The 14328-nt window shown below is 48.6% G+C and overlaps 1 protein-coding gene across 2 annotated transcripts in view; it reads right to left on the reverse strand.

Annotated features, from left to right (window-relative positions):
• Window positions 1-14328, reverse strand: part of rbm33a (RNA binding motif protein 33a) — a 60515-nt gene that overhangs the window by 15878 nt on the left and 30309 nt on the right. The window contains exons 11-15 of one of the 2 annotated variants that reach the window (XM_017683495.2): window positions 7607-7730; window positions 6422-6780; window positions 3028-3333; window positions 1640-1909; window positions 282-677 (exon numbers count right to left, since the gene is read on the reverse strand). In XM_017683495.2, coding sequence (XP_017538984.1) covers window positions 282-677; window positions 1640-1909; window positions 3028-3333; window positions 6422-6780; window positions 7607-7730 — 1455 coding nt within the window. Of the gene's footprint in view, window positions 1-281; window positions 678-1639; window positions 1910-3027; window positions 3334-6409; window positions 6781-7606; window positions 7731-14328 lie in introns of both variants that reach the window. The other variant, XM_017683494.2, reaches the window with a different exon arrangement.

Here is a 14328-nt window from a genome sequence, read left to right on the forward strand (position 1 = left end):
TTATAACTGATCTTAAAATAATCCAAATATTGTATTAATTGGCCAACTTCTCACACACACACACACACACACACACTTTTATATGTTTATATTCCGCTCCATGTATATGAAATAACGGTGAAACACCATAAACAAACTTTAAATTATGCACTAAATTATTTTCTACATAGCAGTAACTGAACTGAATCACTGAAACCAGACACTTGCGCTCACGTTAATAACCACTCATGTTTACTAGTTGAAACGTGACCGTTCCACGCCGCTGGTCAGAGGTGGAGTACCTGTCTCTGGGGGTTCTGCTGGGTGGGAGGTTTCCTCAGCTGCTGGAGCTGTGGGCTGGGCTCAGGCTTGGCGGCGTGAGGCTCGAGGCCGGAGCTCTGCAGGCTTGTTTTAACGTTTCCGCGGGGAAGGCTGGGCATTTGCGGGGCTCCGTTGGGGGCCAGAGAGGAGGGGACCGGCTGTGCGGGCTGAGGGGCAGGTTGGGGCTGAGGGACCGGCTGCGTTGGGGCAGTCTGAGTTGGATTCAGGCCCCCGATTCGCTCCAGAAGCTCCTTCTTCCGAACTCCTGCCTGCATCTGTCTGCGCATCTCCTTCCTCCTCAGGATCTCCTCCCTCAGACGCTTCTGCTCCTCAATCTTCAGCCGATACTGACGGGTCTCCTCATCCTCATCCGGATCCTGAACGTACACGTACAAAATAAAGGTGTCAACATTTTGATGCCTAACCGCTGTGGCTCGATTTACGCTGGCTAATTTTAGCTGATTCAGCACAGAACCTGTGCAGGTACGTCTGATTGGTTTACCTGTGCGCGTGTTTGGTTGGGTTGTCCTTACAGGCGTATTTAAACAGTTCATCAATGCAGAAGTGTTTGGCTACTCTACCTGGGGCAGGTGCGTTCGGCTACTCTACCTGGGGTGGGGGAGGTGCGTCCGGCTACTCTACCTGGGGCGGGGGAGGTGCGTCCGGCTACTCTACCTGGGGCGGGGGAGGTGCGTCCGGCTACTCTACCTGGGGCGGGGCAGGTGCGTTCGGCTACTCTACCTGGGGCGGGGCAGGTGCGTTCGGCTACTCTACCTGGGGCGGGGCAGGTGCGTTCGGCTACTCTACCTGGGGCGGGGCAGGTGCGTTCGGCTACTCTACCTGGGGCGGGGGAGGTGCGTCCGGCTACTCTACCTGGGGCGGGGCAGGTGCGTTCGGCTACTCTACCTGGGGCGGGGCAGGTGCGTTCGGCTACTCTACCTGGGGCGGGGGAGGTGCGTCCGGCTACTCTACCTGGGGCGGGGGAGGTGCGTCCGGCTACTCTACCTGGGGCGGGGGAGGTGCGTCCGGCTACTCTACCTGGGGCGGGGCAGGTGCGTTCGGCTACTCTACCTGGGGCGGGGCAGGTGCGTTCGGCTACTCTACCTGGGGCGGGGGAGGTGCGTCCGGCTACTCTACCTGGGGCGGGGCAGGTGCGTTCGGCTACTTTTTCGGCTACTGTTTGGCTGGTTTGCCTATGCAGGTACGGTCTGGCGCTTCCCATAGCAGGTATGTATGGTTACTTATGCAGATAATTTACCTGTGCATCTGTGTTTGACTAGTTTACCTGAGCAGGTGTATTCGGCTAGTTTACCAGTACAGGAGTGCTTGGCTACTTTACCTGTGCAGGTGTGCTGGGTTGAGTGGGTGGGCTTTCTTTCTTTGCCTCTGAAGGTGCTGGTCCTGCTCTAGCGACGCCCTGCCCACATCCTACAGCTCCGGCTGCTACTCCTTGTCCGGGTTTGATTTCCTGGGTTGCTCTGGTAACGGGCCTGGCCTGGCCGGCGGGCGCAGAGGGGCGGACAGGGTTGTTGCTGGGGGCGATAGGCAGTTCGCGGAGGTTGCTGTTGCGCTGTGGACTCTGAAGCGGCTGCAGGGAAGACGGAGACGCCTGCACACACAGGAGGAGGAGAGGAGAATGAATTAGAGTCTGTATCAGTAGCGCAGCTCACCGTACCAGAGCCAGTTTATGGGGAGAACGTACACTTTCCTATTTATACCAAAATAGTCCACCAGGCCAAATGATGTCTATGAAACGCTAGAGGGCGCCTGTGAGCAAATCCTCAATGAACGGGGTGAAAGCAAAGAAATGACTAAAAATGAAAAGTGAAAAAATGAAAAACATTCTGGTCATTTAAGTGGGAAAGTTGGGCACTGCAGCCGCCGAGCGCCGATCCGTTGGCATTAATGCCGCCGAGCGCCGATCCGTTGGCATTAATGCCGCCGAGCGCCGATCCGTTGGCATTAATGCCGCCGAGCGCCGATCCGTTGGCATTAATGCCGCCGAGCGCCGATCCGTTGGCATTAATGCCGCCGAGCGCCGATCCGTTGGCATTAATGCCGCCGAGCGCCGATCCGTTGGCATTAATGCCGCCGAGCGCCGATCCGTTGGCATTAATGCCGCCGAGCGCCGATCCGTTGGCATTAATGCCGCCGAGCGCCGATCCGTTGGCATTAATGCCGCCGAGCGCCGATCCGTTGGCATTAATGCCGCCGAGCGCCGATCCGTTGGCATTAATGCCGCCGAGCGCCGATCCGTTGGCATTAATGCCGCCGAGCGCCGATCCGTTGGCATTAATGCCGCCGAGCGCCGATCCGTTGGCATTAATGCCGCCGAGCGCCGATCCGTTGGCATTAATGCCGCCGAGCGCCGATCCGTTGGCATTAATGCCGCCGAGCGCCGATCCGTTGGCATTAATGCCGCCGAGCGCCGATCCGTTGGCATTAATGCCGCCGACCGCCGATCCGTTGGCATTAATGCCGCCGACCGCCGATCCGTTGGCATTAATGCCGCCGAGCGCCGATCCGTTGGCATTAATGCCGCCGACCGCCGATCCGTTGGCATTAATGCCGCCGAGCGCCGATCCGTTGCCATTAATGCCGCCGAGTGCCGATTGGCTGGCATTAATGCCGCCGAGTGCCGATTGGCTGGCATGTTCCCCGCATAAGAATGAGGAGAAAGCGAACTGTTCGTAATTCTCTGCTTAGTGAAGAACCGAAGCGCCTCACCATCCTCATTCGTCCCGGGTTGTTGCGCTGCTGGCCGTTCTGGCTACGCTGCTGCATCTGCCTGGGGCCGCCCTGCAGGGGCTGGCGGAAGGGCGAGTGGGAGAGGTGCATGATGGGATGCGGCTCCCCGGGTTGGCGCTGGTGGTGTTGCTGGTGTTGGTGTTGTTGGTGTTGGTGGTGTGGCGGCAGAGGTTGCGGCTGCGGGTGACCGTGAGACTGGACGTCCTGTCTGTGCTGCTGCTGGTGTAAAGGATGATGGGAAGGCAAATCGTGGTGCTGGGGCTGAGAGTGAGGCTGCATGAGACCCTGGAATTCACAAAAACATGCAAACCATTAATAAAGGAGGGATGGAATCAGACCCACATGCACACGGTGTTCATCAGCATGAACAGCGAGACGCTTCATCCCCCAAGCGTCCCACCAGCTCACACGGCAGCTCGCTGACAGGAGGGCAAATAAAGCCCAACCAGGCCCGGGTCAGTGCCGCGTCCCCTCGTCCACTCTGACTCGGCACGACCGGCACTCGCACCTTTCCTTAGTATAACGTAGCCATGCAACGAGAAACACTTCTCTGATGTCTGATCACACACACACACACACACACACACACACACACACACACACACACACACACACACACACACACACACACACTGACAGCAACTGGCTATAAGTGTGTGAAATGAGTTTCTCTCTGGTCTTCGGCGTCTCGTAGCAACCGAGTAAAGTGACGAAGGTGTTTCGGCTGTCGAGCATCAGAGATGAAGCAGTTTCAACCTAAAGAAATAAGTTTTTAAGCTCTTAATCTAATCAATCTAAATGATTTGTGCCAATTCAGTACTGGAACGCTCCTCAAGATGGTGCTGGGGAATTAAGAGGCTGAGATGAGGACATGATAAAAAAACAGAACCGAAACCGGTGGCAGGCCCGGAGTTTGGGATGACCGATTAAGCCAAATACAGAAAATAAATAAATAAATAAATAAAAATGATAATCATCTAACTAGGGCAGCATCACAATTTAGGCCCCCGATAATAAAATATAAAATAAAATCAAATAAATAATAAACAAACATAAAAAGGGAGAACTTAAAGAACCCATCGTGAAAGAGTTTTTCCAGCCTGACTGAGAATGTGCTGTAGACGGTTCTATATAGAACTATACACGGTTCTAAGCGTCCTTGGGTTTGTGAAAGGCGCTATATAAATTGAACTATTATTATTATTATTATTACTATTATTAATCAGAATCCTTTATTGATCCCAGAGGGAAATTGCATATTATATATTATAATATAGAACTCTGTTGAACAGGGTTCTACATAGCACAAAAAAGGGTTCTGCTATTGTTACAAGCCTGACATAGTAACAAGAGAAGAACCCTTTTTGGTGCTACACAGAACCCTTTTTGGAAAGCTTCCACACAGAACCATGAGCACTCAAAGAACCCTTTGGATGATTAAAGCGATCTTTGCATGCTGAAATGGAGGTTCTATACAGAACCGGTTCGGTTTTATTCAACACCAAGAAGGTTCTTATATTGTAACGTTCCTGACATCATCATAAAAAAAAATTCTTGATCAAACAAACTTTCATGATGCAAAGGAACCATTTAACTATGCAAAAGGTTCTTTGAATGTTCATGGATCTGTATAGAACCTTTTTCTTTACTAAAGAACCACTGGAGATCATCTTCAGGTGTTTATTTTAACCAGAACAAAACATTTCTTTCTTTAGGGTCTTCAGAGTTTAGTAAAAGGTAAAATACTGCAGTTTATTGATTTTAATTGTTAGACAGCTTGAAAACGAACATTTAAGCTCAACTTCAAAGCAGCTTCAGAGGAGCAGCTTCAGCTGGAACCAGAGTGTCCAGCTAATCCAGTGACCTCAAACCAGAGAGCCGCACAAACCCCAGGTGAACACTGGAGGGCAGTGTTGGCTGAGGCTGGTTTTCGGTCTGAGGAGGGGGCACCAGGACCCCCACCGCTTCAGACACGTTTACACGAGACCCCTTCTGGACTCCTGGCGGAGCCGGACGCGTCGGTATAATCACTCGCATGACCTACAAAACCACTGACTTCATTTCTGAGACGGCGGCGGATTCAGCTCCGGCCCACCCACCTCACTCCCGGCACCCCCCGATGCTCCGAGCGACGCACGGACAGAAACACAGCCGAGACGGAAACGTGTTAAAAGCCAACGACGTCCTCACCTGACGGGAACGGGGCGTCGATGTCTGTAATCTGAACCTGCTTTAGCCAGAGGATCCCATCCATAGCCCACAACGGTTACTCGCCCCAATGAAACGCAACTGCGGAAAAACTTCACTCGCTTTTCAAAAACGGCCGGGCTGCTTTGAGCAGTGACGACGCCACGTTCGGGTCTTTATCGAGTCGCTTGTACTCGTCATATTTCAGTTTCACTCAGATTTAACGGTCATCTCAGAAACGCTTCACTGAATGGGTTATGAAACGTAGAGGTGGGCAATATATGGCAAAATATCAAAACCGCGATACACAGTGTCACAATATTTATTCATTCACCCAAACAACCAGTCAGAACAGAAAAAAACGGCCACAAAGGGATTTTTACTCAATATTTGGCACTGAATCCTGTTTAAAGACAGAGCCAGTTTCTACAAGCGCCGAGGTGTCGGAAGAACAAGTTCTCAATTTTTTGACCGTTTGAAAAAGACCGTCGCCTTTGACACTGTGTGTAATTTCCATGATGACTGGACTAAAAGAAACGGCCCAAAATGACTGGGCAAAAATTCTGGTTCCACTGACTTGCATTAAACTTGAAGCAGGTTTTTTCCGTCTCCTGTAAAGTCACCGTTTTGGAGATACGAGGTTTTCTTCCACCAACAGTGAATATACGTGGTATTTCTAGAGATGTTACGTGATGATATTATCCAGCCCTGATGACACTGGTGTGGCTCTTGTGTACAGCGGCCCTGGGATTGTGAAAGACCTAACATCATCACACTGGAACAATCCAGCAGTGACGCATTCACGGATCATTCAGAGGGAAACAAAGAGCAGCAGGGCTAAAAAAACACGCACAGCCGAAATGAAACGTCAGCCCAGATGTTTTAGTGTGCTGGTTTAGCTCTGATGCTACGATGCCAGCGGTTGGTGTTGTGCCTAAATCCTCGCGCTCTCCTCAAACCACGTGGAGGTGTTCAGCGTCTCTAACAGTCTTATGTGGTTTCTCACGTCATGTTGTGTGACGCTCGTCTGCTGGACTATAAATTGGGCTCAAAGAGGAAAACTTCAGGCACCAAACGCGCCTCGGCTGACCGGCTACACTGGATTTCACACAAATTAAAATCATAAACGAGTAAAAACACTCGGTCCGTGTGGATTGTGTGTGAAGGGACTTACTCTCTGGCGTACCTGCATCCCAAACGGCATGTGCTGGGGGCTGAAGGGGGGTCCTGGCTGCTGGGGAGGGAAAGGCTGCCTGTGGCCCAAGAAGCCGCGAGGTCCGGGGGGCGCCGGGGGGCTGCTGTGCTGCAGGTTGGGGCGTGGCGGCTCTCTCTGAAACATTCCTCCAGGCCCTGGAGGCCCCTGACCCTGACCGATGCCCAGGGGCCCAAAGCCTGGCCCAGGGCCCGGAGCCCCGCCCACACCTCCTGGACCCCCTGGTTGGGGAAACGACAGGGGGCCCTGACCCGCAAGAGGAAGGATGTTATTGTTCATGAGGGGGGCCGGACCTGGGAGATCGAAGATGTGCTGACCAGGGAAGCGTGGTTCTGAAAAAAAAACAAGAATAAAGTTGATGGGTGTAGTAATAATAATAATAATAATAATAATAATAATAATACTTTCTATTATTATTATTATTATTATTATTATTATTATTATGTGCTCGTTTTTTACTATAGATAATAAAAATGCTCTCTTTTGGTTTTACTGCATTTATCAATTTTTGAATATGTAATATCTAAACGTAATACCTGATGCACTGTTATTGTCCATGTTCTCATTGTATATTATGTCTATTATTGTTGTTTATTCTGTATATTAAGGTCTATATTATTATGCAAATAGTTCTGCGTGTCACTTTTGTGTATTCAGTTTATTATTTTTAATTCTGAATTATTTCCAAATATCAAAACATTATCAAATTGGGGCAAAATTGTCATTGAATCGCCTTCTGAAGAACCTAATCGCAGGGAGACTCGCACCTCCTGAAAACAGCAACAAGGTTTTTTCAAGGAGTGACCATGAAGCCACAGCAGCTTCTTCTGAGACGTTCACACGTCTAATATTGCTGCTGTTGTCGTGCTTTAATGGACCGTAATGGCAGCTGCAAACTGCCCGTTCTCTCAGAAACGCTTCGTTTACAGGGGTCATAAAATGTGGGGTGGGCAATCAGACATCTGACCACTCAGAAGTGAGACAAAAGTTTGATATCTGGTTGAACGGCTCCTTCAGTTTGGTAATTCGCTCTGTGGTGGTCCAGACTCCGAGTCTGAAAGTCTGACAGGTGACTGAAGATCATAATCTACAGCTCAGGCTGACATTTAGACCCAGCAACTGCACCAAGCTGACGCGTTCCCTGAAGGCTGGTCTCACCGTTGTTAAAGAAAGGCTCTCTCTCCTGGTGGGGGGGCGGGGGTCCTCTCCACGGCTCCTGCAGAGGGGGTCTCTGGGGCTGGACAAAATTGCCTTGGAGATGCTGCTGGAAGTCCACAGGACCCTTAAGAGAGACGTGATGAGGAGAACATTGAAAACAAAACCTCACGGATTAGGGATTCAAATACGGCTGCAAATCAGGGCAAAAACCCGACGCTCACACCGCACGACATGAACCATCATATTTAGCTTTTCTGAAGTTTGAGGAGATGAAACAAACAAAAGCTCCAGCAGCGAAAAATAGAATTGAACTAAATGACTTCAAATACTGTACTGCTTCACGCCGTTTTATGCCTGACGCAAAAATTATTTGCCTATTTTTTCTGCTTATTAACATATAATAGTCATTAGCCACGTTTACATGCAGCGTGATAATCTGTTAATAAGCCGTCTAATAACAATCAGAATAGTCTACACCTCAATCCGAACAGTCTGGACCAACTCAGGCCAATCGGAATACAGCCTCTATCCAACTGAGCGAGGTGGGTAATCCTGTAAATAATCCATTAAGTAGAAGAATAATATCCGTGTAAACGCCTGTATCCGATTACGTTCCCTATCGGAAAGTTTCAGTCCGTTCTGCATGTGCGTCGCGTCACAGTGAGAGTTTATACCGTTCAACAAGGCGGAGCAGAAACTGGTCTGCAGAGGAGACGAAGTTCATGCTCTGATCTTTAAAAGACGGCGGTGGGACGGACGTCCAGCTTATGCGTCTCAGAACACGACGTCTTCCTCTCGGCCTTCTTTAATAAGGACGTGTGAAGGACGTTTTCCTGAGTCTGACGTCATTTTAAAGCAGTTAAAAACACAATCACTGCTCACTGCTGCTCATCTCACTCTGACTGGACTCACGTGATGCTGGTTGCCGTGGTAACGTCTACGGTATTCACTCTGCGAAGGTTTAGCCCATGGGGTCATTTCCATGTCCATTGTTTTAGGGGAACATTTTACCTTGCCTGTAACTACGCCTCAGTATGTGCTAGAATAAACTAAATAATAATAATAATAATAATAATAATAATGAAAATGCAAAGCTGCTTTGCTCTGCTTTATTTTTTAGCTCCGCTATAGCAGCTTTTTTCACATCTCCAGCAGGAAACTTTTCCCCAAAGTGGAACAGTTTCTTGCGAAACATCTCTCAACGTCTGACTTTTTATGAGGCTGAAGTCAGATTCTCATTTGCCAGTTTCTCGTTCAAATTATCCCGGTCCACCTTAAGTGGTGTCTGAAGCAGCGGAATGTAAATGCTGCACCATTTAAGGTGGAACTGGAAAATTTGACTTTGTGTTTCAGTTTCTCGCCGCAGATTAAACGCATCAGGAAACCAGCTGGAGTGACTAAACACTAATGATTTGGAGACGAACGGACTTACAGATGTTCGTCTTAAATCTCTCTCTGTGCCGTTTCTTTACAGCTACTAGCTGGGCGAGACTTGTCTGCGTTGCTATGGTGACCAGCCGTCTGCACTGATCTGCAGGGTTAAAGGGTGAATCAGCAGTTCTACATTAACAGTAAATGGCCTTTAACTCTGGAGTTAAACTGTGTTGAAGGATCAGCAGAGCTTTATTTTACTGTAGAGGAGGATTATTTTATTATTACCTACTGATCTGGTTCAGCTGTGGAGCCGCTACAGGGGAGTGAAAGGGCCGCATGATGCCGGCCACTGGTTTAGCTGCTTTGGGGAAAACAGACTGAAGCGAGCGCCAGGTTGTGCTGATTGTTGGTCAAAAGATTTGAGTGTGTAATCCTTATAAAACGGAAATGAGAAGACGTGACTGTGAAGGAGGAGTTTAAGCACTTCGGTACCTCACAGCTCCCAAAACTCAAAGTCCATCCTCCACCTTCCAGAGGAAAGGCCAGATAACGATCCTCTAATCCTCCTACTGAATAGCAATCCCCTCATCACCACCTCCTTTATTCTTTTAAAGCGCCGTCCGTCCACTCTAAAGAAATTAACCTTCATTCAGAGCGGCCATGCCGGACCGCGCTGCCTCCCTCGCCTCCTCCCGGCTCATTAGCAATGACTTAAGATGCGATCGAGCTTCCTAATCCGCGTTTTCAGGCAGGAGGCAAGGTGAGGCGGTCAGCGGCCACCAAGTTGCTTAGCGGAAAGTCAATCAGCCGGATTAGCTAAGCATCCGACGGGAGGAATGGCATTGTTAGCAGTGACTTCGCCGCTCCGCTCAAAAGGTCAGCCCCCTCAGCACAATGGGAGCTTAAGGTCCACAATACCTCCGCAAGTTTGCATTCGCTCGATAAAATAAAAGGGAGTGTGTCCTTTAGCGAGAAGCTAATCCTCTGGTCAATATGTAACCGGTTATGATCTGCCGAAGAGATAGAGGGAAAGGGCCAGAAAGACAAATGCCAGAAGCCGGGAAGCAGCTGCCAATCTAGAACAAGAGCTCAGCACGAGCGGAATAAAACAGCGGAAAACCGGAATAATGTGAATGCGAAGAGACGCGACACCAAAACACGATCGTAACTGCGGAATAATATTTGTGCTGAAAAACAAACAAACGAACAAGCCAAAAACAGTGAACCACAAACAGCTTCGCCCCGGAGACGTCTAAACAGTCGTGGGCTGGAGGTCAGGGAACCGGCCTTGTGACCGGAAGGTCGCCAGTTCGATCCCCAGAGCCGACAGTCCATGACTGAGGTGTCCTTGAGCAAGACACCTAACCCCCAACTGCTCCCCGGGCGCTGCGGATAGAGCTGCCCACCGCTCCGGGCAAGTGTGCTCACTGCCCCCTAGTGTGTATGTGGTGTTGCACTTCATGGATGGGTTAAATGCAGAGGTGAAATTTCCCCGTCGTGGGACTAATAAGGGTCACTTAATCTTAATCTTAGGGGACTATTTTGCCACACAGCGCCCTGCATGTCTCCCTCCACCATGAATGGAGTTGAAGTTCTCTAAACTCTCATAAAACAGCGTCTCAGTCATCAGGCAGTGAATTCAGAAGCAGTTCATGTAGGAACTTTCTGTAGGAGCTTTTAGAGGGACGTCTGGTTCCCATCACCACCACTGGGAACGGCTCTGACTCGGTACGTTTATCTAGAACAGTGCGTTACCACTGAACCATGCAGGAATAATGAAAATGATATTGAAAAAAACATGGAACTGATCTTTAAATGCAATTCATCGTTTCGTTAGAAGACTAAATACGATTTTCACTGCATCACTAAAACGCCTTCTGGTTTTTTGATATCCTCACACACCTTATTATGACTGTGCACTCAAAATAAATTCAGAAAGGTTTAATAAACCCAACAGAAAGCGTAACATTTTCAAGGCCTCCACCTGGACACTGAAATCAGCCAACGTTAGTAAACCGCAGGCTGTCCTCCTGGTTTGGGCTGTTGTGAGTGAACGGCTAGACTTCTTCTCCAGTCTACTGAGACAGCAACTGCTGGAAGTTTGACTGAGTCCCGTCGGCGCCTCACAAACCATCTAACCCCAGCCTCGTCACCCGTTCACAGAAACACGGGTTGCGCAATATGTTGGTTTTCTGCAGTAAGACAGCAGCACGGCTCTGTATCAATCAAATACATGGCACTGATTAACATTCAGAAACGAGTCGTAAATATTCAGCAGAGAGGGGGAGGGAGGGGGGACAGGGAGAGGTAGAGGCCCAGCCTGCAGTAAGGTTAGATGTCCCTGTATGATAATGTATGCTAATCAGGCACCCAGAGGGCTAATAGAAGTTGCTGGCTGTCTAGTCATTGGCATTTTAAATGACGTCCTGTTTGTGCCAGACTGGGTGTGGGAGACAGACAGCTGGGGGAATTCGTCTATCTGGTGAGGGGGGGGGGGGGGGGGGGGGGGGTATGTGAGCACCTCCCTGACCAGATTAGGGGGGGGAACATCTCTCCAAACCGTCAGCACAGCCTCCTGAAAGCCAAAAGCTCTTAGCCAGAGAGGAGAGCAGAGCCTCGTTCCAGACCACCGAGGACCACCGTTAAAGAGGCAGTACAGATAAATATAACATTTACACAATTCCTCCAGAATTAGCCCCCTGACACCAAAAAAATGTAGCCCACCAGCCAAGATATGTCTTCTGTCTGAGGTTTACCTCTTTAGCTTTACACTGGAGCTACGAGGCTAATGTGGCTAAGTAATGGAAGCTTATAGTCACCGAGTTAGCATCTTGGAACCTGCAGGCCTACAAATCATCACACTTGCCTCATTAAGCGATATCTAAAATCAATAAATCTAATCTGATCAATTCTGGTGCTGTTACCCATAAAAACAAACACAGCTAAAACCAAAACTGGAAGCCACTAGAAAATGCGAAATTCTGTCTATTTTATTAGCATGATGCTAAAACAACGGTTCCTCAAGGGTTCTCTCAAGAACCGCCATGATTAAAGGGTTGTCTGCATGTGCTACAGACTGTTCTATATAGAAAAATCTCTGAAAAGGGTTCTATATAGCACCTGAAAGATTCTACTAGTCTTACAGGACTGACAAACAAACAAACAAACAAATAAATAAATAAACAAATCCGATTCGTAGCTGCGCCTCGACGCGGACGTGAACGGTTCTGAACCGATTCACAAGTGGCAGCCAGCGTCTCACGTGCTCCAAACAAGAGCAGTGAATGAGAGCCTTCCAGTTCTCCCACCACATCACCTCCATTTGATTCATCGATAAACGACACCGGATGTAAACGCATTATTGATCATTACAGATCCGTTGCTTTACAAGTAGCAAGTCCTCAGACAGTAAGGAAACAGAAACCCTGTGAAGAGAAAGAGGTGCCTAAAGACTCCCACCTCTAATGGGCGCTATAGAGAACCCTTCTGAAAAAAGTTCTACACAGAACCATCCACCCTAGATTCTCCGTCATAATTAAATGACCTGCATAACTGAGTGTTTAAGACGTAGAGTCGCTCAGGGCGGTTCGGTGTGAAACGCTGAGTCAGAACTGTTCACAGTGGTGGTGATAGGAACCAGACGTCCCCCTCGTGAAAAAGGTGTAAAATATATTATATATATATATATATATATATATATATATATATATATATATATATAAATAAATAAAAATAAACCCATTCCCTGCAGAGTGGAACATGTAGGCGAAATCGTCCCAGCACGTCTTACTTTTGCAGATTCATCTCTATTTTCCATCATCAACGCTCCATATAAGCTCAGAAGACTCGTGTAGGTTCTCTGGTGGTTCTGGATGGTAAATAAAGTGTCTGTATCTGTGTTGTCGTCATGGCGACGCCTGGTTCCCATCCCCACCACTGTAAAGACATCTGAACCGTTTCACACCATCGCCTATTAGGGCTGAGAGATCCACCGTTTTCATATTGAAATTGCAGTTTTCAAATCCCAAGAGCTAAAAGTTTTACAAAAATCGCAACCGACACTTTCATCAAGATCGTCTAAAGCAGGGAAGTTTGTCTTTTTAACGCCGAGTCTGTGAACCGCCTGTAGATGAGCTGGACCAATCAGAGGCAACCAAAAGTCCACGTGTTGTGACATCACAACCACAACTTACTGGCAGTCTGATTCGCTGCATTCAGGGCTCAAGCTAGAAACAGTGGATACTCGGGTCTTATTGAACAGGTCCGAACCTCAACTTATTAAAAAAATAACCACAATTTAAATTACAGTCGCAATATTACACCGAAAAATCGCAATTACATATTTTCCCCCAAATCGTTCAGCCCCACGTCAAATGGTCCAGTGTTGGAACTAAAGAGGCAAACATGTCAACTCCACCTGGGATGAGGCAAAAATTCCTATCGCTTTAATTGACCTTTGTAGGGAGGACGAGGAGTGACGGGTAGTTAAAGATCCGGCTCTCTTTAGGAGACGATGTTTCATTAGCCAATACAGCTGCGTTCCTCTGTCACCGGAACACGTCTACGAGCTTGAACGAGAGCGAGAGTGAGGAAAGCAGACTTAACAGCCAGCACATCCGTCGTCCTCCTGTGGAATAAATCACTTTACCCACAGCACTGGCCTCTGTGAGCGTCTTTTCCTGAGCGCTAAAACGGCCATTTACATGCGTTTTCCATTTTCCCTGCTTCCATTTGAATTTCAACATTACACTGTTCAGAGAGGAGCAGGGTCCACGGGCGGTTTCCCGACCTGCCGGGCGGAGAATCGGCTCTCAGGAGCTGCTCGTTGAGTGACTGCATTAATTTCACCTTTAAAGCTCCGGGTTGGAGGAAAATCAGGACACGGCACACACCACAGGGTTTTGCGGGTGACATTCTTTTTTTCCAGACACATTTACATTTAATCGGACCGCCGTTCCTTTACTACAGCCAGTAGTGGACTGTAGAGGCAGCACTACGCATGATCTTTAATCCTGAGCTCAAGATTTGATTCTAATTCTGATGTTTTCTGGGTTAAAATTGTTCTGCTTTGACTCTGATACATAAAAAAAAAAAACCCCGCTGGGATAAAAGCCCTCCGGGAAAAGTCCAGAATTTATAAGATCCCGGGGGAAATGCAAAGTCAGTTTAGAGTGGGTGTTTCCTTAGCACAAGCCCCACCCCTCCCCACCCACTTTACCCCGACAGGAAGCACACAGACGGCACAATTTTGAAGGATGTTTACATGACGGACAGAAAATGTGGCTGTCTGCAGATCAGCAGTCAGTCGGAGTCGGCAGCTGGAGAGAGAATCGAGTAACGCGAGTACA

This window comes from Pygocentrus nattereri, chromosome 2, assembly GCF_015220715.1.
Source record: "Pygocentrus nattereri isolate fPygNat1 chromosome 2, fPygNat1.pri, whole genome shotgun sequence".
In the NCBI taxonomy this organism is placed as follows: Eukaryota; Metazoa; Chordata; class Actinopteri; order Characiformes; family Serrasalmidae; genus Pygocentrus; species Pygocentrus nattereri.